The sequence below is a fragment of the Xiphophorus maculatus genome, chromosome 1 (assembly GCF_002775205.1).
Source record: "Xiphophorus maculatus strain JP 163 A chromosome 1, X_maculatus-5.0-male, whole genome shotgun sequence".
Taxonomy (NCBI): domain Eukaryota; kingdom Metazoa; phylum Chordata; class Actinopteri; order Cyprinodontiformes; family Poeciliidae; genus Xiphophorus; species Xiphophorus maculatus.
Window position 1 is genome coordinate 28,931,716 of NC_036443.1, and position 26,726 is coordinate 28,958,441.

The 26,726-nt window shown below is 37.9% G+C and overlaps 2 protein-coding genes across 5 annotated transcripts in view; one reads left to right on the forward strand and one right to left on the reverse strand.

Moving 5' to 3' along the window:
• The window catches only part of lima1 (LIM domain and actin binding 1), a 32,079-nt gene extending 27,425 nt beyond the window's left edge, over window positions 1-4,654 (forward strand). For all 4 annotated transcript variants that reach the window (XM_023336817.1, XM_023336811.1, XM_014469823.2 and 1 more), the window contains 6 exons: window positions 159-232; window positions 1,549-1,614; window positions 2,195-2,246; window positions 2,364-2,425; window positions 2,521-2,654; window positions 3,506-4,654. In XM_023336817.1, coding sequence (XP_023192585.1) covers window positions 159-232; window positions 1,549-1,614; window positions 2,195-2,246; window positions 2,364-2,425; window positions 2,521-2,654; window positions 3,506-4,343 — 1,226 coding nt within the window. In that variant the 3' untranslated portion in view covers window positions 4,344-4,654. The remainder of the gene's footprint in view (window positions 1-158; window positions 233-1,548; window positions 1,615-2,194; window positions 2,247-2,363; window positions 2,426-2,520; window positions 2,655-3,505) is intronic.
• Window positions 4,655-8,965: 4,311 nt separating this feature from the next.
• The window catches only part of LOC102230904 (SPRY domain-containing protein 3-like), a 50,511-nt gene continuing 32,750 nt past the window's right edge, over window positions 8,966-26,726 (reverse strand). Inside the window, exons 8-11 of the mRNA XM_023341585.1 lie at window positions 25,410-25,467; window positions 18,549-18,674; window positions 18,230-18,375; window positions 8,966-11,634 (exon numbers count right to left, since the gene is read on the reverse strand). Of these exons, the coding sequence (XP_023197353.1) occupies window positions 11,500-11,634; window positions 18,230-18,375; window positions 18,549-18,674; window positions 25,410-25,467 (465 nt within the window). The 3' untranslated portion in view covers window positions 8,966-11,499. The remainder of the gene's footprint in view (window positions 11,635-18,229; window positions 18,376-18,548; window positions 18,675-25,409; window positions 25,468-26,726) is intronic.

Here is a 26,726-nt window from a genome sequence, read left to right on the forward strand (position 1 = left end):
GGGGAAAAGAGCAAATGATGTAGAGCTGAATATGTGATGTTTTCCACGCCTGAAGGGGAGAAACTGGAATGTTTTACTGGTTTAAGTGGATAAAACTGGACATGTCAAAGTGGTCTTAATCTAGATGACTTTAACATTTTATTCCTGTGCTTCCACAGATGGAAGTCTTGCTGAATCCACTCCTCTCCGTGACAGGATGGCCCTCTACAAAGCTGCCATCTCCAAACAGGATGTGAGTATGCATGTTTATCCCGCTGGTGCCTCCAAAAACTACTGGCATGTTGAGGAGAAAGATTTACACTGGAATTGACAAAAAAAAATGTTGAAACTGATTGGGGATTAAGCAATAATTATAAGGGTTCAAATAATTCACACATTCCTGGTGGTTAAATGCTACTTATTAGTGTGTTGTGAGAAATTACTATTGGTAGCAGCATATTGAGTTGAATGAATATTATATCCAACAAGCCTTGAATTATTACTACTAAAGCTTTGTGGCAATTGTTCCAATAAGTTGAGCATGTAAAGCAAATTATTTGAATAAACTAAACAGAAGCAAATTTTCTTTTTTCTTCTTTTTTGGCAATTACTGGCTGAAAGGTTAGCCACAAGCTAGCTAAGCTGAGAGGGATGTAGCCACCAGCTAGCTGAGCTGAGGTGGAGTTAGCTATGAGCTATGGGGGAGTTAGCCACCAGCTAGCTGAGTTGATGGGCAGTTAGCCACCAGCTAGCTGTGCTATAGGGAGTTAGCTACGAGCCATGGGGGAGTTAGCTATGAGCTATGGGGGCGTTAGCCACCAACTAGCTGTGCTATAGGGAGTTAGCTATGAGCTATGGGGGAGTTAGCCACCAGCTAGCTGAGTTGATGGGCAGTTAGCCACCAGCTAGCTGTGCTATAGGGAGTTAGCTACGAGCCATGGGGGAGTTAGCTATGAGCTATGGGGGAGTTAGCCACCAGCTAGCTGTGCTATAGGGAGTTAGCTTTGAGCTATGGGGGAGTTAGCCACCAGCTAGCTGAGTTGATGGGCAGTTAGCCACCAGCTAGCTGTGCTATAGGGAGTTAGCCACCAGCTAGCTGTGCTATAGGGAGTTAGCTATGAGCTAGCTGAGCTTAGGGGGCATTTGTGATGCGTTAGCTGAGCTGATGGGAAGTTAGCTCAGTCTTTTTATTCTACTGATATAAAAAAAATTTCAAAAATGTTTGCCAGACTATCTTAAAAAATCCATCGAATAAAATCACATTTTGAGTCATTTGTAGCTGAAAGAACTGAATTTAATTAGAAAACAACTTTTATGGTAAGATGCTTTACATCTTAAACCGTGTAAAATTCATCTTTTGTTTTTGTTTCGTTTGATTAAAAAAATTTACAAAAGGGACCATGAGTCTTTACCCCATGTGACCACTTGGTCTCACACACAGTTTTCAGAAAACATCATGGTAATTCTTTATTAATCAAGCTAAACTGTAGTTCACATCAGTGTGAGAAATGGGTTTCATGTGGAGTATTTGGTATCTGAACCTCCTCTCACCTCTTGTTTTGCTCTCAGAGCGATCATCTGGACGGGTTCGGTGGGAAACAGAAGGAGAACGTCCCTCCATGTTCTCTGGAAATGGTGAGATTTCAATCTTTCCTTCTCGCTTCACTGCAAACACACACAATCTTGCCAAGTATTTTTGTGTAGTTTTTAGTGCAAATATCTTCATACATTTTAAAATAAAGCAAAACTAATTTACTAGTAACTTTTCAGTAAGAAGTATAGGTTTGTTTATAAATAGTTCCTTAATATGTAACATTGGAAAAATGTGTTATAAGTGAAACAATCTGCCAATAGAACAAGTACTTTTTCTTCAATTTTAATTACTTAAAGCAAACTCCCATATATTGCTCAAAAGTTACTTCAATCAATCTTGTTTATTTGTATAGCACATGTCAGCAACAAGGCAGTTCAAAGTGCTTTATATCTCAAAAATACAAAATCAACAATTGAAACACTTAATTTTTCCAAGTGCAGTCATTTAAACATCAAAATGTTAGTTTTCAAAAGTTTGCTTTGTCTTATTTTAAGTGTACTAGGATATACTTGGTAAGATTTTTTTTTTTTTTGCAGTGTAGCTCCACTGTCTTATGTACAGTGGATGTTTTCTGCGTTAAAGTCGGTTGTGATATTTTTATTTTATTTTTTTATTTTTCAGAGTCCTGATTCTGAGCCAAATGGCAGGAGAGTCTTTTCTCCAGAAAGCAACGGTAATTCCCCTGCTTTGTTTTGAAACTGTTGAGAAATCGAAACCCTTTGAGTGTGAAAATCACGCCCCCTGGTGGTCATTCTGAATTATCTCATTGGTAAACTGTGTGTCCCCTCAGGCTCTGGTCCAGAGACTCCGTCCTCCGGTCAGAAAGATTCTCCTCACTCAAAACCCCCCAAGGTGAGTCCAGTCAGGGAACGTCAGGCACATAAATCCAACGTGAAGGAAGCCAATCAAAGCAAAATGGCCGCCGGCTGGATGTTTTCTGTGTGCAGAGCTTCCACCTGCCTGTGAGAGAAATCTGCGTGTCGTGTCAGAAGACGGTTTATCCTCTGGAGAGGCTGGTGGCCAACAAGGACGTGTACCACAGCTCGTGCTTCCGCTGTTTGCACTGCAACACCAAGCTGAGGTGAGGACCGATGGATGAGAAGGTTTTCTGTAACTCTACGATACAGTTAAGGTTGTTATAACCTAGAAAATTCTGGTTTAAAAGAAACGGCCACATTAGGACCTAAAGGTAGAGTTTGTAGGGTAAAACTATACCTGATGGACTCGGATTGACTGGGAACCAAAATGGCAACATGTTACATTTTCACTCTGCATTATGTCAAACCTGATCCCCCTCCTCGCCTGTAGGAGGCGCTGCACCAAGGACCAATGAAATGACACAAAAACAAAGACTTCCTCGTTTTTGTTCAACTCTTTGAACTCAGAAATGTCCTAGTTTATTCTAGAAAATTTGAGATCTCAATTTTGTCTAGTCAAACTCAATTTTCCTTGTTCCAAAATTTTCTGACATTTCTGAGTTTGAAAAGTAAAATTTCCTACAAAAAACTGAAATTGAGATTGATCCCCAAAATTTGAGAAAAGTTGAAAATTTGCGAGATAAAAACCCAGACATTTTCAGATTCAGCTCAGAAATTTTCTAGAAAAAAGGGAAAGTTTGAAATTTTGAAAATTAAAAAAACACTGAACTTGAAATTAATCCCAAAAATTTGAGCAAAAAAAGAAGAAATGTCTGAGCTCCAAAAGTTGAAAAGTGGCAAGAGAAAAAACCTTTAAACTTTGAAATTAATTTTAGAAATTTCCCATTTTTTTAATAGAAAATTTGTTTGTTCTCAAACTAACATTTTCTAGAAAAAACGAGATGATTTCAGAGATCTCAAAATTTGGATTTTTTTTGTTTTTATTTTCTAAATCTACAGTGGCCCTAATACCCAATAATTTTTTTTCCTTTAATTTTTGTCTCTTTTCTGCCAGTTTGGCGAACTACGCCTCGCTGCACAACAACATCTACTGCAAGCCTCACTTCTGCCAGCTGTTCAAGGCCAAAGGAAACTACGACGAGGGCTTCGGCCACCGGCCGCACAAGGAGCTCTGGGAGAGCAAAGGTGAGGCGGACGAGGCCGGGGACCGGTCCAGCCCCGGGGCCACGCCAAAGGCGCAGAGCCCGCCGTCGGACCAGTCCGGCACCAGCGTGGAGGACTCCCCGCTGGCCAAGGTTCTGGTTCTGACTGCCACCATGGAGGCTTTGGGTCAGGCGACGCCCGAGAAGACGGACAAACCCTCGGAAACGCGCCGCCTCAAGATCTCCTGGCCTCCCAAAACGGAGCCGGAGGAGGCGCCGGGTCGCAGCGAGGCCATCGCTGACGCCGCCGCCTTGAAGCCAATCAAAGCAAAATGGCCGCCGGAGGAGGAGGAAAAAGAGGAAGAGGAGAACCGAGGTTCTCCTTCGCTGCTGCAGAGCTCCTCCCTGAAGGAGCGCAGCGCTGCGTTCTCGCACGACGATCGCAGCCGGAGTGCCGCCGCCGCTGAGGACAGCCCTGAAGACAGCTGCCTGGACGTCCAGAGCAGCTCCGGCGAGGAGATGAAGAGCGACGCAGCGGAGGAAGAGGAGCCGCAGAAGATGGAGGAGGAGGAGGTGACGACCGCCTCCTCCCCCGAAGAGGAGGTGGAGGCCAACCAGTCGTCTCAGGACGTGGGATTCTGGGACAGCGATGAAGTCGAGGAGGAAGAGGAGGCGCTGAGCGTGGAGGAGATGATCAAGAGGAACAGATACTACGGCGAGGAGGAGGAGGATGAGGAGGAGGATGTTTAAAGTGATTTCTTCTTCTTCTACTTGTCATGTGCCTCGCTGAACAGTCTGAACCACTTCCATCTGAGATACACTTCTCGTTTTAAAACATTTCTTCAAATTTGGTGAATAATTTTTAAATTTTTGGGACGACTTGTTTCTATTTCCCTAAAATGTTCAGTAATCTGCTTGTAGCGCACTGCAAAAACAAAATATTACCAAGTATTTTTGGTCTCGTTTCAAATGCAGATATCTCGGTATACTTGAAATAAAACAAAACTAACTCAATAGTAACTTTTCAGAAAGACAGAGGAGCTTATTTTAAGTCAATAATTCCTAAAATAATAGCAGATTTTACTTTTAATTTTTTTACACATTATATAAGGAACTAGTAGTCTTTCATCAATATCAAGGAATTATTTACTTAAAACGACCTCATATCTTCCTTAAAAGTTACCTTTATGTTGGTTTTTATTTCAAATATACAAACATATTTTTTCTTTAGAAATTAGACCAAAAACACTTTAAAGATTTTATGTTTTTGCAGTGCGTCAGTTCTGCCAGCTCTTATTGTGGCGGGTCGGTCAGCTTCTCAGACTCAGCTTTCTGAATTAGTCTTCATCTTTTGTCACTTTGAATCTTTTGTTTCTATTTTTAAAGATTTATAACTGGATGTAACGATGATGGTTTGTTGGTTTTTAAAGCCGGGGGAGAAAATCTCCAACTGTTGCTGTTTAAATAAATTGTTATATTCAAAGTCATCGTCTCTGAGTTTTGATTAAAACGTTGAAACTTTTTCACAAATCGCAACTTTTTTTTGCTGAACTTGAGTATTTTGGACAGTTCTGCTCATAAATGCTTAACTTTTTTTTCCCTGCAGATAAAATGTAGCAAGCTTTGTGACTCTGAAGATAAGAATACATTTTCATTTTTGGAAAACAAAAGCAAATAATTTGTAACTTAAATAAACCTCTGGATGGTTTTTAATTCGTTACCTATGTGTTAAAAGTACCACTCATTCAGCGCCCTCTGGTGTACAAACTATGCAATTACAGATGCAGAAGTTTATTTTATTCTTCAGTTAATTCATTGTTCAATAAAAACCTAGTTTTTCAAAAAATAAATTTAATATGAGGGTTATGATGGGCAGAACTGCTGACTTGTTCACAAAAAGTATGTTTTTGTTAAAAGAAGCTGTTTTAATAGAAAGTTGGGTGGAAGGAAAAAAGTACACAAGCAGCCTTGATTGTTTTGGAAGAGATTCCTGAAAATCCAAAGTTTAGTTTTTCAGGAATATAGTGATAAAGCTAAAGCAAGTTGAGGTCTGTGGGCCAAATCTAGCCCACCATAAGTTTGAATGTGGCCCTCTTGACTAAATATCTTTAAATACTTTGAAGATGAAACACAAAATATGCATTCAACTTTTTAAATAAACTGTGATTTTTGATTCTTTACTGACTACATGTGAAGTGTAAAAAATATTAAACATTTTGTCGCAGCCTTCGGTTCCAAAAAAGCAAAAAAAAAAACTCCAATAAAGGCTGTGGGTGGCAACGGGTGGTTTGGGATTTGTACGCACTTTTACTGATTCATTTATTGTTAAAGTTGAAATAAAAGGTCTTGTAACTTAGTTGAAATAAAAAATACTCTAGATTTAATGTTCAAGTGTTCCAGTGTTCAAATGGTCAAAAAATCATTTACAAAAACCTCCCGTCCACACCAGACATTCACCAAACAATCCACCAAACAATCCACCAAAACAATCCACCAAACAATCCACCAAACAATCCACACCGCACCCGGTGTGTTCTTAATCGCTCAAATTGGTGGGCGGGTCTAACAATTAACAATGTAATCTAAATAATTCCAAATATAAAAATTAATTACAAATTTTGAATCTAAATTAACTTAAATATATTTCCACTACCCAAAGAACAAAACAAAATTGGTTGAAATTATAAACTACAAAACTTTTACATAAATGGCCACGACACATTTTATTAAAATATGTATTAAATTCTATATTTAATACATATTAAATATAATTCTAATACTGAAAAATATATTCCAACAAATGTTTAATAAAAAAAAAATCAAATAATCAAATACAAGGAATGCGTTTGTGAATAAATATGCAAAGATTTTCAAAAACTTTGATTAAAATCAGTTTATCACTCAACTTTATAGAAGTAATATTTGATCATACCTTTAATAATGCTGTTGCCCCAACCAATCAGAAGCAGGATTAATAATTGAAAAAGCTGCTCATATTTGTCATTGCTAATTTATTTCTGTCAGTTCTTTGTGTTTGTCTTTATTACACAAAGAAAAATTTGTTTCTCGTTAGTCTTTTTCATAACACAGTTCTGTCTAACAGTTATTTTGTTATCCTAAAAATAAATTCTACTGACAATTTCTTGGCTGAGAAGGATAAAAAAAAACTGAGTTAAGTCCTAATAACCAAAGCGGTTTTCAAAAAACATAAAGAATGGCAGCTATACCTTAGCTGACCACTAGATGTCAGTAGTTGCAACAAATTGTTGCTTTAATTCTGAAAACATCGACCAAATTTAGATGAATAAAATCTGAGTTCAGTGCAGGTCAGTCAGAGATACAGTTATATGAATATTTGGTTTTCTCCATGCTGGTAGAAAAACTGCACAAATATGCAGTGAAAATAGGAAAATAATATTTTAAAGGTCAAATATTCACAAAAGAAGTGACCAAAGTCATTCCACATGTTAACTTGTACATCTATTGTTCATAAATTATATTAAGAAAAGTTCAATTTTGGTGCAATATATCATTATGATTTGTAATTTCTTGAGCTGTATTTGTCAATAAATCCTCTTCTTCTTCTTCATCATCATCATCATCATCATCAAACAGCTTTAATTAGTCATCCATATTAAATATTCCCCTTTCTGGCCTCATTATAAACAATAAAATGGGGCAGAAACACAGTTAATTCATTTAATGTGCATATATTGTTAAGCTTTCTTTCTGAAGTTTTAGAAACTCTGCTTTCTTAATAACTTAACGGTTTTCAATTTGAGGTGCGGGGGCCATTTGAGGCCCCTGGATGGATTTTTAGGGCCTCCCAACCTCAATTCAAGAATAAATTAGGACAAAATTACAACTTTTAAATCAAAATCTCCTTACTAAAATGTTAGCTGAGACACAAAGTGATCATCTTGTTTCTTTCTGTTGTCATGGTAACCAGGACCACCTCTACTCCTTGACTTGTACTCTAAAGTACATGTTGGTGCAGCCAAATCTGCTTTTAATTGCTGCTAAATACAGCAAAGCATTTTCAGATCAAGTCTGACACAGATCCTGTTTTTATTGCCCAGTACAGCCAACAATTTTTATTTATTTTTTTTCAGTTTTCTCTAATCGAGCTGCTGGACGCCTTTTATATAACAAGGGAAAAAAATATCCTGTTCTTTCATGCCTGGTTTTATTGTTCAATAGCATAAAAAAAGAACATTTAGGTGATTTTAGTTTTCAGGAATGATTCTTTTGGTCACCCCTGCTTTAGAGGAACCAATAAATAAAAAACAAATCCAGAAAATATGCAAATTCCTTTAAAATTACCACGTTTGAGCACAAAAAAGAGAAAATAAATACTTTGTTAACATTAATAAAACATTTATTGATGATCATGTGAGTCAGGATATCGTAGTGCAATCGAACAAGACAGAACTTTACAACAGGAACGATTGTATTTGGAAAGTGAATTAAAGTCGTGTTTGGCTCCAATCTGAGCGACATTTTCTTTTATTTCCAGTTTTTATTCAGTCAGAACCAAACCTGACTGATTCAATCTGAGTTTATTCTATTTTTCAAGAAAATGAAAACATAACAGCTAGAAACTGAGACGCCAGCAGATGTGATTTCAAAGTCATGCTGTGCAGAAGTTTTAGGTCACGTTTTACAAAAGTATTCACACCCCATGAACGTTTCGTCACATTACAACCACAAAATTAAATGTTTTTATTGGGATTTTATGGGATAAACCAACACAACGTGGTGCATAACTGCAAAGTGGAAGAAAAAGGAACATTGGTTGTCATATTTCTGGTAACATTTAATCTGAAAAGTGTGGCATGCATTTGTATTTTTGTTTCTATTAAAAATTAGGTCTGCTCATCTCAGTCAGATTATTGGTATATACATTTCCTTTTAATAAAAAAAATTTAATATAGAGAGAAATTATTTATTGTGTTATTTATTGTGTTTGATTTTTAAGTACTTTTGATTTTTGTAGATTTGCATTTTAGTTCTGATCTGAGTGCTTGTTTTGATCTGCAAACAGGGACGCTGTCTGATGTTCTTCATGGCAACAGAGTAACAGGGGTTTAATACAAATTCATAGCAACATTTTCCATGTACAAACTGAATTTAAAAAACTTTATTTCACTTCCACTTCACAGTTTTGTGTTGGTTTGTGTCATAAACTCTTTAAAAAGGCGATAGGCCTGTCACAATAAGCAATGAACCATTTAATCGCATGATAAATTAAACTTTTTAATTGACCAAAAACTGTAGGATAAAAGTCTGTAAACAAAACTGTCCTTCAAAAAAAGGATAATTGAGACCAAAACAGAGACTTCATAATTTATTTTATTTGTTGTTTTTGTTGTTTTGTTTATTTATTTTGGATATTTAAAATGTCTTCCAGTTCCAGCATTAAATGTTCACTAGATTTATTTACCTTTTAGAATGGGTTCTTGCATTATTAGTCCATTATTACCATTTAATTACTTGAAAATGGTCTCAAAACAGCAATATTATCATTTATCGCGATAACTTCTGGGTAATTTATCGTCCAGTAAAATTTTTTATTATGACAGGCCTGGTTGGTTTATTTTTATAGATTCGATTATTTTCAGGTTCTTTAAAGTTATGTGGAAACCAGCTCCACCAGACTCATCACAAAGCTTTTGTTGATGTTGGATTCTGCATCACAGCGTTCAGGTCGGCCCAGCAGAACCTGATGTTAGAATTAACCACATTATGGGAGATTTTTCCACTCAGACCTGATTTTTTGAGTGCGGTTCGCCGTTCTCCGACTCGCGGGTCGACTGTGGCTGCAGCTGCTGAACTTTGCCTGAAGCTGCCTGAAGCAATCGGGTCGGCAGAGTCTTTTAAATGTCTCAGAACCAGAAAGCCCGTCCTCAGTTCACCTCACGCTGCTGATGCTGTTTGATTCCTAAGAACCCAGGATGCCTCACTGTCTTTGCTAACCATTTATCTGATTGATTTCGTAATGTTTCTGTTGGGTGAATTTGTGAAGTGATTAAGGTTTAAAGTAGCTTCTGTTTCTTCTGGATGGAAATAATCTGACTGAGTGATTTTTTTTTATTAAAGCTGCAGCAGCTGTAACTTTCATTTAAAATTTTTTTTTCCATTTTTGTTAAAACCATGTTGTGACAGTATGAGACAAATAATCTGTAAAAAGATCCACCTCTTCCCTGAGCTTACTGTCTTAAGAAATGATTCGCTCCTGACCAAAAGCAGCCAATCAGAGCAAAGAGGAGGGTCTTAGCGCTGCTAATCAACTTCATGTACTCGCTGCTAAACCCAACCCACCATTACAGAAAAACCATTTATCTGCCATGTTAACTAGCTTTAGCATTCACAAAAGGCTCTGCCTGCTGCTAGCAGTGCCACATGGAGGATGATTGACAGCGCTAAGACCCGCCTCCTGGCTCAGATTGGTTGTTTCTAGTTAACAAGACAAATGAGATCAATTTCTTACAGATTATCTGTCTCATGTGATGCTGTTACAACATAGTAACAGTTTCAACAAGTTACATATTGAAGCTTTAAAATATAAATATATATATATTTATGACACATTTATACATTGTCCTATTATTTTTTGAGAGATGCCTGTGCCACTTCAAAATAGTTTTGTACCTAAATCTGCCAGGATATTAATAGTTTTGGGCATCAGAGTGCGACCAATCTTGTGATCAGCATGAGGAGTTACCAGGAGTTTTCTACTGAGACTCTTGTTTGTTAATTAATAAACTTTAATATCGCCGACCCGTCTTGTTTCGTCAAACTCTATTCATTTGAGAAACAAAACAGACTCAACTCTGCAGCTCAATGTAGAAATCTGGCAACATTTAAAGAGAAATATCAGCCTGAACTTTGTGATGCAGAATCGTTCTTGCCACCCTTCAGTGAAATGCAGGGGACCAATGAGCATGCAACAACAAACATCTGCATGAAAATATGCAGCATCTTTTTCACATTAAGCTGGGTGTTTTAATCCAGTCCTGAGAGTTACGATCCTGCAACTTTTAGATGCATTCCTTCTCCAAAACACCTAAAGTACATGAATGTGTTATCAGGCCCCTGCAGAGTTGAATGGTCATCTACAGGTTGGTGGATAACAATTCTCAGGACTTGAGGTGGCGATAAAACTGAGCAGATTTAAATATTTCTTCCAAACATTAAGTCATTTATTTACATTTTTTTTTGTGGATTGCATAAATTGACCAGTCAATATTGGACTGGTTCTTAAAATTTCTACCTATACTCACAGTTTGGATCCAGAATATAAAGCCAAAGTTTATCTTATTAAAGTGCTAAAACACACAAATATTCCCTGAATGAGATAAACTTAAATATCTGTTTTTCAAAGATGGCATGTATAAAATGTTTGCTGACCCGTTTTTATTTGGATTTTGGCTGCAAATTGAGCTCTTGGAAAAAATATCCGACACGGCGCTTCTCAGCAGACATGCCGAACGCTTGGATTGTTTCGCAAAACTGATTTAAGGAGGACTCCGCAGCTTTGAGGAAACAGAGGAGCTCCACGTCTGGCTCTGGGAGAGCAGCATGTGAGGTCCCTGATCGCCCAGAGGGAGGGAGTCCTGTTCCCTGAAACAAACTGACGTTGGCCTCTCTCCGCTTTGCTCGGGGTCGTGACAAATGGAAATTCAGCGAGATGAGGGCATTTACCAGCTCAGTGTTTCGGAGACAAAGTGCATGCAGAAGGAGGATGGTAGCAGAGCAGATTGCATAGAAGTAACTGTTGCTGCCAGAGCTTGTAGTCTGTTCTTACTGCGATGACTAGTTTCATAAATAAAATCCGGTGCAGTGCAGAGGAAGACGTGCGTGTGTGCAGCTGGATGGTGCGTGCTCTGGCCTACGACCTCTCGGTTCATCCGCTGAGAGGATGCAGGTCCACCTTGACTTTCTCACCGCTGCTCAGCATCCCCACGGTGGGGTACAGACCCCCAGGGGGGACCGCCATCTCCCGTCGACCCATCAGCTTCCCGTTCCTGGTGAAAAACACCTAGAGGAGAGCAGAGAAGTAGCAGTGAGAATAAACACACAAACCACTACCAGGGGTGGAAATTAGCGTCCACCACTGGCCAAATGCTGTTAATATGATGAATCCACAATACAGGTTAACAATCTGCACATAAAAACCGGGTTCAGTTTAACTCTTAGCTTACCTGTTACAAGCTAAGTCATATCAAAACAGAAAGGAGATGAGCTAACATTAGCCTAGCTTACCCCTCTTCAGAGATGAATAATCAACAATATAAAAACAGAAAGAAGAAAAGAGGAGCTAATGTTAGCCTAGCCTAGCCTACCCCTCTTCAGTGATGAATAATCAACAAGTGATATCAATACAGAAGGGGAAGAAAGGAGCTAATGTTAGCTTAGCTCATCCCTGTTAGGAGCTGAATAATCAACAAGTCATATCAAAACAAGGGAGCCAACATTTTTGCAGGTTAATATCAGTCCCAATGACTTTTGTTTATCAGATTAAAAGTACCTTTCGAAAATACCAACCTTTAAGCAAGTTTTAAAAATAGATTTATTGGTTGGTCTGATGCTAATGCTAATTTAATATCATGTTGTCATTACCTGTAAAGGTAAAATCATCATAGCTAATAGCGATAAAGGCTTTTAAATATCCATCTGTGTGTAATTAATCGATATAATGTGTTTTGTTTTCTAATAAAGTTTCTGAAATAAATGGTCTTTAAATTATATTTATTGAATGGTCCTGATGTTTTGTGTATATAAGCACAAAACTAACTTTTTTGGACATGCTTTAACAAGATAGTTATGTTTGCACTTGTTCTGATGTTTGAAGTGATGCACAACATCCTGAAACATATGCAGATAAATAAGCTAGGGAGCAAATGATGTAGAATTATTTCTATTTTTTTACACAGAATTAGGAATAAATGACTACAGGATTTTATTTAATTAGCAAATCTAGATTTTGGGCTAACAAGAGCAAATATTGCATTTTTTGGCTTCTGTTAACAGAAGATTCGAGGCAGATTCATTGATGTTAGATGGACAGGAAGATGGATGGATAATGGTTGAACAGATGGATTCATGGAAAAATGAACAGAAGAACAGATTTATGATGGACTCATACATAACTGGAAGGACAAATGGACAGTACACCGACGGATGGATGGCTACCGATACCAAGAAAAGATGGACAACTGCTTAAGTTGTTAAAATAATTGGAAGAAAATGTTAATTTCCACCAGTAACCCAAGCTTTCATTGATGGTAAAACCACTGAAGGGACAAAAAGAAAGAGAAAATCTTTTTGCCAGAGAGCGTTCGGTTCAGCAGTCCCAACCAGGAATGATGTGCAATTAGGAAATATGGTTGAACAAATAGGTGAGAGTGTAACTTCTGTCGTATTGAGGGGGAGAAAGTCAATGTTTACAGAACATGTCTCTACTAAATCAGCGACTGATCAAACATCATCCAGCTGTTCCCCGAAGAACATCGCCGCAGCTTTTCAACGCTAATTCGGCCGACTTCTCTCGGCCCAAACAGCGGCACTAAAACAACAACGTGGAGTACCGCCGAGTGTGCGTCTTTGATAAATGAGACTGAGTCACATATCAAACATGAACTGTGCCACCCACTCCAACCTGTTTAATTACACGCCAGAGAAACGCAGGTCATTAGCTTGAACAACAGCAGAACAGTGCGTGCCGTGCCGCCGCACTAGGACTAATGTGTCCTGCTGAATAAATAAAGACAAATCCCTGGATTATATCATGGCCCGTTCTGCTCTCTCACCCAGCTGGGTTTCGGTCGGCCTCGCCGCCTCTCACTGACCCCCCCGGTCTCCACTTGCACGAGCGTGCAGGCGAGTCTAGACAAAGTCAGAACCTCTGCACTCAAAACTCCAGCAACCCCGGGTTCATTGGAGGATTTGACTGCACAGCAGCATTAGGGCCAAAATAAGGCAGCACTTTTTTTGAAGGAGTGTGCATAAGACTGACATGACATAAACATGAGATAACACCGGACATGAACATGAAGGAGTCTTCATGAATGGGTCTAACTGTTGTCATTAAGAATAATTTGGTAAATAATGACACTTTTAATGAAACTTTGCATTAAAAGTTCCATTAAAAGTGTCATTATTTATAAAATAATGCAACGCTGACACTTTTAATGCAACAATTAATGAAATTCTTATCGCAACCATCATTAAAAGTCGCAACATTAACCGAAATATCAAAGTTGACATTTTTAGAGCAATTCTTGGGGCAAGTTTTAAATAAACTTTGCATTAAAAGTGTCATTATTTACCACATGATGCTTCCTGACAACAATCATTCACAAATAATTCTTCAGGTAATTGACAGCTGTTATGTTTGTGATGGTGTCATGTCAGTCTTATGCAAACCTCTTCAAATAAACAAATAAAGTCAGAACCTCTGTACTTTATACCTCCATAAACCCGAAGTTCGTTGGAGGATTTGACTGTAAAGCAGTGGTGTCCAAACTTTCAGGGCCAAAACTGTTAAGTGGAGAAAACACGAGGGCCACATTTTTTAATTAAAACTGAAAGGTTTTATTTCTAAGAGATTTGTTGTTTTTATTTCTTCAATACTAAATGGACAATATTTTGACAAGGATATACTGTAGAGGGCATTATTATAAATAAAATCTACTATGAAAGCAAAGTAGTCTAATTTTTGAAGAAAATGAATCTGTAAATCATTGTTGATCCAAAGTATAAACAGCTGGTGTATTAAATGACAGGTAAACCTTTTAATAAACTTCCTGGGGGTTTATTATCCGTGTTTTTGTTTTTTTTTGTTTTGTTCTTTTGTTGCCAAAAGTTGGGCAGCGCTTGGTGGTTTTAGCAAAGTCTAATAAAAAAAAAAAAACAGAAACATAGTTAATAAAATAAAAATACTTGTATCTAAATAAATAAACATATTTATGTTTTATGATGGTTGCATTAAGATTTTATTTAATTTCTTGAATTGTAGACCTAGGAGCCAAACAAAATCCTCCTTAAATGGCCCCAGGGCCACACTGTGGACATCCCTGCTGTGAAGAAACCTGCAGAGCGCCAGGTCTGGTGAACTGGTAAGTCCAACAAAGATCCAGGTTGCATTAAAAATGTGAAAGTAGGCATTGTGCAGCGTTTCCTGGCCTCCAGACTCGTATGAAATAATTGGTGCGGTCCTGCTGAGCGGCGCGCTCTGCGGTGGTGCCAGGAAGGCGACAGGTTAAAGGTGCCTCATGAAGGTTTTTAAAGCTGCGCTCAGGAGAACGGGCTCTGTTCCTGGATAGGGGACAATGCAGCAAATGCTCAACAGGTGGCGCCAAAGAAAAGCAGCAAACTGCTCATCATCCCCCTCTTTCAAGCTCTACCACAGGACAAAAGTTTAAAAAACTGAACAAATTGCTTCCCAAATAAAATACATAAATTAAATTCCAGCAAAGACTGGACCTTCCTGCAGTAACTCAAAAAGTACAAACTGCTCATTTCCTACACGTCCATCTTTCCTGTGTGGTTTGGCTCGTCCACCCAACAGGTTTGTCCAGGTTTTCCTGGCACTCAGAAGACCCAGAACTTGCTCAAAGAACGGTGAATCCTTTCTGGTGAACACCTTGAGACGATTCCCCCACTGGCAGGTCGCACTCTAGACAGTTAATGTCCGGTTCGGTTCTACTCAGAGGAGGGCAGAGAACCCAAAAATTATACTTGAGTAGCACTATTTCAACATATTTTTACTCGAGTACAAAGTAAAATGTAGCCGTCAAAGAAATTACTCAAGTAAGAGTAAAGAAGCATTTGGTAAAAAAGTTTATTCAAGTACTGATAAAATTATCAATCATTTATATTTAAAAATTACATCATCAGATGGACCAAAATATAAAGTTAAGTGGAAATTTTGGACCAAAATGACAATAATTCATATAGATAACAAAAAATAACAAAATCAGGCAAAAGAAAATGTTTCCAAATTAGTTTCTTTAAGAAAAATACTTATGAAACTTTAACAAAACTGCAGGTGTGTGTCTGTGATTTTTGGTTAAAACATGTTTTTCATTCAGTGGGTAGAAAACCCAGAAATTAGCTTAAGTAAGAGTAGAGATGCTTCATAATAAAATTACTCAAGTAAAAAAACAAACAAAACAGTAACTCAAGTAAATGTAATTGAGTAATTGTAATTAGTTACTTCTCAGCTCTGGTTCTACTCCAGTGATGAGCGTCTCCATTACGGTCTGTTCGTCATCAGAGCCGTGGACTTTGGTGATGTTTGCAGCAACACTCAGTAATGGAGAACCTCAGGGTTCTGGTTCTGATGGACTCAAACCCAGATTTTTCATTTTGTCTTGTAGAAATTCATGCCTGAGTGAAGTTGCCCCCCACCTTTTTCAAATCTAACAACATTGGTGTCAAACGCTTGTGCAGAAAATGTTTTTTGTTTTAAAGATCAAAATCTTCAAAGTAAAAGTAAAAATTTTGCTGCACAAACCAGCAAAATGTCGCCGAGTTGAATGACATCAAATTTATTTGATTTTGTAACAAATTTGAGCGTTTGAGCGGGCCGGTGGTTGACCTCTAATGACCTCTCATGACTACTGGAAACTTTTTTATTAATATTTTTTAAATGACAGTGGCACAAATAAAATTTTTTACTGCACAATCAAAGCACAAAAATTTGGTTAATGTGGGGGATCAGGGCCTGGTTGACCTTTTGACCTTTAAACTTTCATTAATATCTTCAAAACTTCAAACCGGATTGGACCGGACAGACCAGGTTAGAGGCTCTCTAAAGAAAAAACCCCTTAAGAAGAATTGAAATGAAACTGAAAAAAAAAGATTAAACCTTGGGCAAGTGGAAGGGAGGGAGAAAGAAATGAATGAATGAATGAATGAATGGCTGGCTGGCTGGATGGATGGATGGCTGGCTGGCTGGCTGGCTGGATGGATGGATGGATGGATGGATGGATGGATGGATGGATGGATGGATGGATGGATGGACAAATAGACAAAAGGACAAACAGCTGATGTTTTTGAACTTAAACCTGTTGTGACCTCATCAGTCTTCGTCTCTTTCTGAGGATCTAATATTTGCGTTTGTTGCAATTCAGACTGTTGTCCTATTAATTAGCTACATTTATTAATGAGCTGAGCTTTGGACCTTCTCCTCAGAACTGAGCTCATGTTTAATATTCTGTGGTCCGGATGTTTGGGGATGAAAATATGACACCACAGTCAACCGGTAAAAATAATTTTAGCCATCTTAGAATTTGTATATTTTCACATTTTCAAGCCGGAGTTTGTATTTGTGGCCTGAAACCTGACTGAAGTCAAATGAAACCAGTTTTTTCAATTAAGTATAAACCCTGAGAGAGCAGATTTTATTACCTGGACACACCATTGTTCTGTGTCTCACCACAGGAACATTTCCTTCTCAGAACATGTAGCTGCTTGTGTTTCTCAGAATTAGCGGCGCTACAATGAGAGGAACAGCCTCCAGTTTCAGGTTTTTCAGTTTCCTTCCTGCTCAACCAGCAGCCAGTTTTGGAGATGAACTTTGATAAAGTCTCCATAACATCCACACTGTTGTGGAGAAAGCATTGCTTCAGTTCATTATGGTTTGCAAACATTACCTTCAGCATTTAAATCATGATTAGGCATTAACTTTGACTGGGCCATTGCAACATGTTGATTATTACCTGTTTTTCCATCCACTGGACATTGTTGTTCCAGAAGACATGTGGGTCATCCAGATGTATCTTTGCAAGCTTAAAGACGTACTGGCAAGTTTCTTTTTCAACTCCAACAAGAATCAGTTGCTTAGTCATCAACTCTGTCTAATTATGAATTTTAACACCTAAATACTTCAACATTGAGCTGGCTTTCTCATCCTCTTTCTTATGGAAAAAGTCCATAAAAAGTTGTTTTTTGTTGCCAAAATAAATCGGAGAGCAGCTGGAAATCCTAATAATTATCATCATCTGGGTCAGTTTCTATGAACCAAAGGCTTTAACGTTTTAATTTGTTGTGTATTCATCACAAGCCATGCTGTTAAACTCACAGTTACCTCCTTTTTAATTTTTTAAAAATGTGTTTATTTTATTTTTGTTGTTAGTCATTCTCTTATCTAATTGGTTATTTATTTTACAGATCAATACCTGTTTTTCTTAGCCTAATTTGTTTGTTTTATATGCATTATTGGTGAATAAATTAAAATGGAAAAAATGTATATGCATTAATTCATGAATAAATTAAAATATAAAAAAAATACATGCACTAATTTGTGAATAAATTAAAATGGAAAAATAGAAAAATATACAGAACTACTAAATAACTGATGAAAAAAACTATCACTAATTTCTTTTTGTCAGGAGTTGCTGATGGGTTGTTTCTGATTGATTGTGAGGGTTTTGTGTAGCTTCTATAAATGATATTTATTGTACAATAGAAAAAAAACACGCACAAAAGAAACATACAGAACTACTAAATAACTGACAGAAAAAAAATTATCTGTAAGTTGCAGTTTGTGAGTATTTTTTGTGTAGTTGGCTTGGTGTGTTTTATAAATGGTATTTATTTTGCATTAGAAAAAAATAATAAAAACTCACCGTCACCTTCCTTCCCTGCTGTTCCTGAACGACTTCGTCCCCTTCCTCCTCTTCCTCTTCCTCGTCTTCACCATTAAGATACAGAACGTTCTGGACGCCATCTTGACTGGGTAGGCCCTCCAGCTGACCCAAGTCTTCCACGTCAACTGAACACAAAAATGGAGGGAGAGTTAAATAACCAAGAGTCAGTAGAACCAGAGATTAAGTAAGAAAAAAAACTGCAAAGAAAATTAAAGATATTGACTAATCTCACAACTCTGGAGGCTTCAAAGTAGCTAATATTGCCTTTGTGAGGACGTTTGGTACTAATGTCTGGTACCTGAACCGTCTCCGTCCAGGCTGTAATCACGTGGGAACATGATGCCGCATCCCATGATGTCCCCTTTGAAGCAGCGGGGCCCAAAAGCGTCTCCAACTCCGATGCCGTAGAAGATCTTCCCATCATCTGTCAAAGACACGCATCTGATTAATTTAGGATCACCTGGTCACACTTTCATTTCCGCCCCATTAACTTTCCACATTTTGTCAAATCTCCACCACAAAGATCTACAGTATGTATTTTATTTGGACTTCACATGACTTGACAAAAACAGTCAACACATCAGCCTTCCACTGACAAGCAATGATCAAACATACGCTAAAGGAATGTTATTGTATTGCATTTTAGGCAATAATATTTTTATTTTCTTATCTTAAAAAAATAATTGAAATATTTATTTATTTGCATCTTTTACTGTATTCCTAATAGTGTGTAAAAAGGTGGGTAAATTAAAAATCTGTCGAATGTGCCAAGTTTTTTAACAGATTAATCAATTAATCATCAGAATAATTGATTGCAAAAACAAGTGTTAGTTGCAGCTCTATGCCTAGACCTCACTTTGCCAACTTTTTGGTTGTAACAAAATGTGAAAATGTTCTTGAAGAATAAATACTTTTGCAGGACAAAGTAAATCTCAAAAACTGCAGAAATGTTTGCATAACATAAAAAGAAGAACACCTTGAGAAAGAAGGTACTGTGCATATTTCATATTTCACTCTTTCACAATCGTCTTCAGAGCTTTGCAATTTTCCACATCAGGTTCAACAGACTGGGAACATCCAGAACATCCCGACATTCCACTCAGGCGATGATGAGCAAAAGCCAGAAGAAGCAGGGCTTGTTAAAACAGTCAAGTACAACCAAAATAAAAAGACATCGACAACATCCAAAGAAAATCATCAAAACAGCACATCCTACAGTTGTTAGAGACAACAAAGGAGCAAAGAAGAAGAAGAAAAACACTGCAGAGATAGCCTGCAGACAAGTGCTCCTCAAGCAGAGCGGGATGGCTGCTGCTTGTAAATATTTATGGAGTTGTCATGGGATCCATCCCCAGCTCAGGATACTGTTTAAACAGCCTCTATCGGAGCACTGGGAGCCAGACAGACACTGTATCATTACAGCTCCCATGCGGGCCCTTGTAACAACAAAGCACACAAGGCAAACAGAGGGGGCACGGCCCAGCAGGGCTAAAAATACGGGGCCTTTTTGGAGCGCGACAAGGACTGAAACTGGAAGTGAGGATGCAGAGATCCAGGTTTGGGCCTGGATGGTGGGAAGTAATGGGGCAGCAAAGGTAGGACAAGCAGGGAGACGTGATCAGATGTCACAGAAGAAGAAATAATTGTCTCTTAAACTAGATGAATCAGAAAAGAACGATTATAAGATACGTGTTCTGGGATCAGACCACCCAGAACAGAGGTTTAATGAGTATTTTAAATGCTTTTTTCATGTTATTGATGTTTGTTTGGGGAAGTGTGAATGCGCAATGGATTCAAAAAAGCGAACTGTGGTTCGCCTAAAAACCTCGGTCTCAGTTTGGTTGAAGTGAACTCTGGTGTGATTTGAACGTCTATGTCAATGCGTGGACATAGGCATCAAATAGCGGACCAGAGACCGCTCCAAAAGCAAGAAATGGACCACAGTGTAGGGCACTGTGGGTAAATGCAACCAAAACAAACATGCTAGCTTAGTGCTAGCAGAAGGTACTGCTTGTTGTCTTTTACCAAAGACAAAAGATAAATCCTACAACCTCTAAAATCTGACCTCACTCCATTTTTGATTACATTAAGTGAAGAATGTAATCTTCACATAATGTCAGTGTCTTCTTCAGAGGTTTTTATGTAATTTCCTTCAGTGGTTCTTGGCGCAGTGCCCCTACAGGCGAGAAGGAAACAGGCTTTTCAATTAGTTTGGATTGTTTAACACAGTGCAGTGTGAAAGTGATTCACAGCAGCTTAAAAGGTAGATAATGTTGGAGTTTTGTTCCCTATTGAACCAAGTCTACGGGGCTAACAGGTGTGAAACAGCCTCAGAATTGACTGGAAGGCACTAAGAACACCCATCGGTTCAAAGATGGCGGCATTATGACAAGTTTAAACCAAATGCTGCAGAATTAATCAAGCTTACATGAAAATATCACAGTTTGCACAGAAACATAAAGGTAGCAACACACAACACGAGATGATTTGGGGTTTAGTTGCTCTTCGAAACTTAAGTCTTTGGTTTATGTGCAACTCAATTCCAAGTTGCAATCTTAAGAGCCACGTTCCTCGATGCTGTTTTCCGAAATTTGTAGTTAATCAGTGAGTCTTATGGACTGAAGAGAAACCCTGATTTGGATTAATTGTGGGTCGTTAAAAAGACAATAAAAGGGTCCAGGATGTGATCAACTGGTTACCAAAACAGAACTGCAGACTTTATATGGACAGCATGTCGTTTTCACTGACGTGAAGAAGTTTTTATGACATCAACCTTGATGAAAGATGGGGATCAATTTAGTTAAAGTGCCCCCTTTAATTGTTATTAAAGTATGTTATCCAAACCCCTAACACCCTGTTAGGAAAGAAGGCATCATTTTTCTTAGATAACATGTTGCTATTGGACAGCTGTTTTTGGAGACGTAGATCAGATTAGAGCATGTCACTGATGGAGAGCACTCAGGTCAGACTGAGCACTTTATCTGCGGCTGCATGGGGGCGATGGCGGTCGGGCCAAAGCTTCAGCTGCGGGCGTTGAGTCACAGTACGAGTGAGTCAAAGATGAGAGGTTTTCAAAAGGTTAACGGCCCCATGACCCGCTAACCTGCACCAGCCAGAGCTGGGCAGAGTACCAAAAAAATTTATTCAAGTAAAATAATCACTCCTAACATATTTGTACTCAAGAAATTATTGAAGTAGGAGTAAAAATGTTTTTGGCAGAAGACTTACTCAAGTACAGATCAAATTATCAATCATTTAACATTTGAAAGTTACAGCATCTGATGGGCCAAAATATAAAGTTAAGTGGAAATGTTGGTATTTTAAGGACCAAAATGACAATCATTCATATAAGGAACAAAAAATAACAAAATCAGGCAAAAGAAAATTGGATTTGTGCCACATTTTAATGCTGCGTGGATGTCATAATAGCATCACATGGAGCCCAAGTAAGCTCACAATCTGCTAGATTTGGACAGCTTTGGTAAAGTCAAGAGTCCTTTCAATTTGAAGATTTATTGCTCTCAATATAAACCCCAACATCTGCTATGAATTAAAGCACTACAAAAGCACTGTTTTACAAAACATTTTTGGTTTAGTTTCTAGTACAAACATCTTAATACTCTTGAAATAACACAAAAGTAACTTTTAAGCAAGAAATAGTAGCTCGTTTAGGTCAATAACTCTTTAATATTGATGAAAAAGTTCTAAATATAAAATGTCTGGTGCCACTGGGAGATTATTTCACTTATAACTTGTACTTTTTCATCAATATTAAGGAATTATTGAGCTTAAAACAAGCTCATAGTTCGTACTGAAAAGCTACTTGCAGGTTAGTTTTGCCTTATTTCAAGTGTACTGATGCTTGCACCATAAAGTAGATGAAATATACTTTTGTTTTTGCAGCAAATGGTTGAGATTAAACGCACATACCACAAATTATTATTTGCTTAAATAGATATACGCGCTAAGATCAGTCTCACTGCATACTCCTAGACAAAGTTTTAGGAAGATTTTATCTTTTTGCATGTATATTTAAGTGCGCTATAATTTGTGGTGTGAATTAAATCAATCAAAAGTTTCACTGGCTGATTATTTCACTTATAAAATGGGAAAAATGTAATAAGTTAAAAAATAATCTTAAAACAAGCTATATTTTACTAAAACATTATTTATGAGTTAGTTTTGTCTGTTTTTAAGTGTACTGAGTTATTTGTATTAGAGACTAGAGACAGATATACTTGGTGAGATTTTGTGAGTGAAATGCAAACACATAAGATTTTTAGCAACAGCAGGCAGAAAATAAGGGAATTAAAGTTTTAATAATCTCTTATTGAAGCATGCTGTGGTGATAGGGCACACTGCGGTGCGTATAAAGCTGTTTTTGCATTAGGTATTTGTCGCCCCCCCTGCCAGATAATGTCCACATGCAATTCCTGAGGTTGCTGGGCTGTAAGCAGAGAGGAGAGGAAGGAGCCACCGGACTGGAGCTTTCACCGTATCCCGAGCATGGGAAGACAAACCTCTTACACACGGCATGGAAAACCACACGGATCATTTTCAGTCACTAGCAAATAAGATTAATGGCGGCTCTGCAGGGGCGTGCGCATATCTGTGGCGTCCAGCAAGCAGCGGCCAAACCAGACGGACCGCAGTGCAGCAGCTCTGGCACTGGTACGGTGAGCCTCTAAATGACTGGTCCTGTCTGTCACTCGGCACGAAGGCATCATCCGCAGACTCCGGCAGGACGTCCAGCATCAACTGTTATTACTACTAATGCATCCGGAACTATAACTGCAATCTGCAGTGGGATACGGCGGATTTAAGACCATAAACTTGAACTAAAAACATGACGGGAATGCGCAGAGTGGACGGGAAAATGTTCCTTGATTGCTGATCCGGACAACAGACGTGACCTCCAAAAATAACGTGGCAAAAACCAGCAAACAGAAAGTGTCTTTTATGGCATTTTTAGAGTAGAAACAACAAAAATTTACAACAAGAAAGATCAACAGAGATAAAGTCCAGGTGTCTCCTAAAAGCTCTGGACAGATAAGGACAAACATGATGTGACAATGCATTGTGAGCAGAGTGGTAAAAGTAACTAGTTACATTTATGCAATTACATTTATTTGAGGAGTTTTGTTTGTTTTTTTTGAGTAATTTATTGCTACTCTTACTTGCATAAAATTTCTGTATTCTCTACCCACTGAATGAAAAACAAACATGTTTTAACCAAAAGTTCACCAGACACAGACACACACCTGCAGTTTCATTATTATTATTTTTTTTTTAAAGAAACAGTTTTGGAAAAAAATTATTTTGCCTAATTTTATAATTTTTTGCTGCTTGTATGAATTATTGTCATTTTCATCCTTAAAATACCAACATTTTCACTTAACTATATTTTGGCACATCAGATTATGCAACTTTTAAATGAAAGTTTACTCAAAACATGAGTAAACTTTTTACTTAAATATTTTTTTAATTATCTTGGATGGCTACTTTTTACTTTTACTTGAGTACAAATATGCTGAAGTAGTAATTCTCTTACATGAGTGTAATTTTGGGGTTTTCTACCCACCTCTGATTGTGAGATAAACAGTACGAAGAGTATCTTGTTCAGAATAATAACAACCACCTTTGAGGTGCTTCTCTATCAGGGCAGCTAATCTCACAGCTCAGATAGTGAAGGGTGCTGAAGCCTTTCCATGGGAAGCTGTGGATGTTTTATTCAGATCCCTACAAAGATAATCTTCATAGATCTGCAGGAAACAAGAACAAACTCTGACAATACAGATGACTCACGCCGGGTTTTATTTACTCCAAGCTTTCGCAGATATGATCAACATCTCAACCTGACAATATCTTTTCTTTTTTCTCTCCAGCTGTTTGTATTACTCAACATTCCTGTGAAGTTGTTCATTGATTGGTTTCCATCTAAAGCATTTGTGTGCTAACTTTTTGGCTGCGTTCACACTGCAGGCTTTAAGGCTCAATTCCATTTTTTTTGTGAAATATATATATATATATTTTTGCTTGGTCGTTCACACTTCAAAATATATGCGACTTGTATGTGATTTCCTGTGTGAACAGCAAACGAGCTAAAAGTGTCTCGCATGGGCAGTAGAGGGCACAATAAAGTCACACTTAGAGAGCATGCTCAGAGTTTTACCAACCGCCATAAAAAAAAGAAAGAAGAAGAAGTGCTCACGATTGCAGAAGTAAATGTGGATGCTAATGGAGGAGCGTAGCTTGTTGTCCGACCAGGACCAGCACATTAACAACTTAATCCTGATTATGGTCCGCCATGGCTGTTTTCCTTCCCGCTTGCGCGTATCAGGGGGCAGAATAGTGACGTTTGTCAAGTATCAATGACGTTGAGATCGGATGAATGCGACCTGGCCGCTCTTTTCACATTTGAAAAGATCTGACATGTATTAGATATGGGCCACATATCCAAGTAGCCTGGGTAGTCTTCGAAAAAACCCGATGTGTGTTAAGGCTGTCATGAAAGGTCAGATACGGGTCACATTAAGGAAAAAAAGCAAAACAGATTTGGGTCACTTCAGGCTACAGTATGAATGTAGCTTCTGTCATGTCAGTACTCACGGCTCAAAAACTATTTTAAAAACTAAAATCACCAAAAATTTATTTTTTATTATTATTATTTTACCTACTTAACAATAAACTAAGCATGGGTTATTTTAATAATTTTTTTTTGGAGAAATAGGATAATGAATTCGAAGTTTCTAATTGTTTTTGGGTACCTTCTTAAAATAATTATCTAAGCCATTTTTGATAAAAACAAGGTCAGTGTTCAATTGAAAACACTTGCTGTATTTAGCCAAGTTTTAGTCCAGCAACTAAAAACAGATTTGAGTGCACTTAGGTGTCAATGAGTCGATCCGATTCTATCTACCATCAATGTAAAAAGTAAACCAGAAAGCTTGGAAAAGATTATCACTTTGTGTTTTGTTAGTAGCTTGTGATTTAAAAGTTGTAGTTTTGTCCTAATTTATTCGTTAATTGTGGTCGGATGGCCGCAAAAAATCTAAAAGCATCCTCAGATGTTTAAAGGAAGTCTGATTCATTCATTTCTCTTAAACCGGAGTAAGAAGGAAATTCCTCAAGCTGGAAAGAAATCATGAGAAAGTCTCACCTGCATGATAGGCGACGGACCCCCGGCTCCACCCAGGGTGTCTGTTCTTGGGATAATCCTGAATGAAAAACGAAAGAAATGGTCACTTTAGGATTCTGTATCTTCAGAAGAAATAAGAGCGCCAGTCATTTCAAATCATCCTTATATCAATACATCTAATGCCTGCTTTTTCTGTAGTCTACTGATAGTCTGGTAGACAAAGGGATTATGGGTCTGAAACTATTAATCAGGCCTGATGGACTCTGAGAATTCAGAGCCACATAAAGACGGTTATAAAGTCAGCCTTCTATCACCTGAAGATCATTTCCAGGATTAAAGGACTAATGTCCCCAAGGTTGTATCAACTTTCCAGACCTCTCAGGTCTTCTTGCTCTGGTCTACTCTACATCCCCAGAACCAAACATGGAGAAGCAGCTTTCAGTTTTTAAGCTCCACTAATCTGGGTTAACTTCCAGTAAACTGAAAATCAGCCGAAACACTGACTTCCTTTAAATCAAGACTAAAAACCTACCTGTTTAGAGTTGAATTTGAGTCATAACAACTGAAACATTAATAAATACATTTGATATGTATTTCCTCGGTGATTTGGATGACGACATTTTACAAAATGTAATGTTTATTGCTTGTCTCATAAATTATGATTGCATGATGTTTTTATGATGTGAATCACTTTTAATTGACTTGATGCTGAAATATGAAATGCAAAGAAACTTGACTTGACTTAATTTATGTAATTCAGGTGTTAAACATCTCAAATTTGTAGGACTCCGCTCCTCGAGGACTGATGTTGGACACCATCTGCACCATTTGCAAACTGATTTCGGTCTGTAACTACTCAGACTCTCAAGGTCGCCTTGTTTCCATCATCAGATATATGCAGGATAAGTGCTTCTTGTGTACCAAGAGAAATAACCATCGGCCCACTTGCGGATAAGATCAAGGGATGACTCAGAGGTAATTACCAGCGATTTTTATCTGTTTTCTAGGCTGCACCTCTATTATTATAAAAACACACCACTGAACAAGAGGAAAGATTAACGGGGCAATGACTTCATGATCTTTCATCTTCCATTTGGCCCTCTTTTCTAAATAATTACTTACTTCTTTCCATTCTGTCCTCGCTGTTGAGTAAACTCTACTGCACTTATTTTATTATTAACAGGAACAGGAGGCCTACAAAAGACCTTTCATTTCTGTATTATGATAAGTCAGACCCAGTGGATGGCCAAAGGGAAAGAAAATAATTAACAAAACATCCAGAAAAGCTGGAGAAGGTAGACTAATTTCTCAAAAGCAAAGAAAGCAGGTGAAATTATT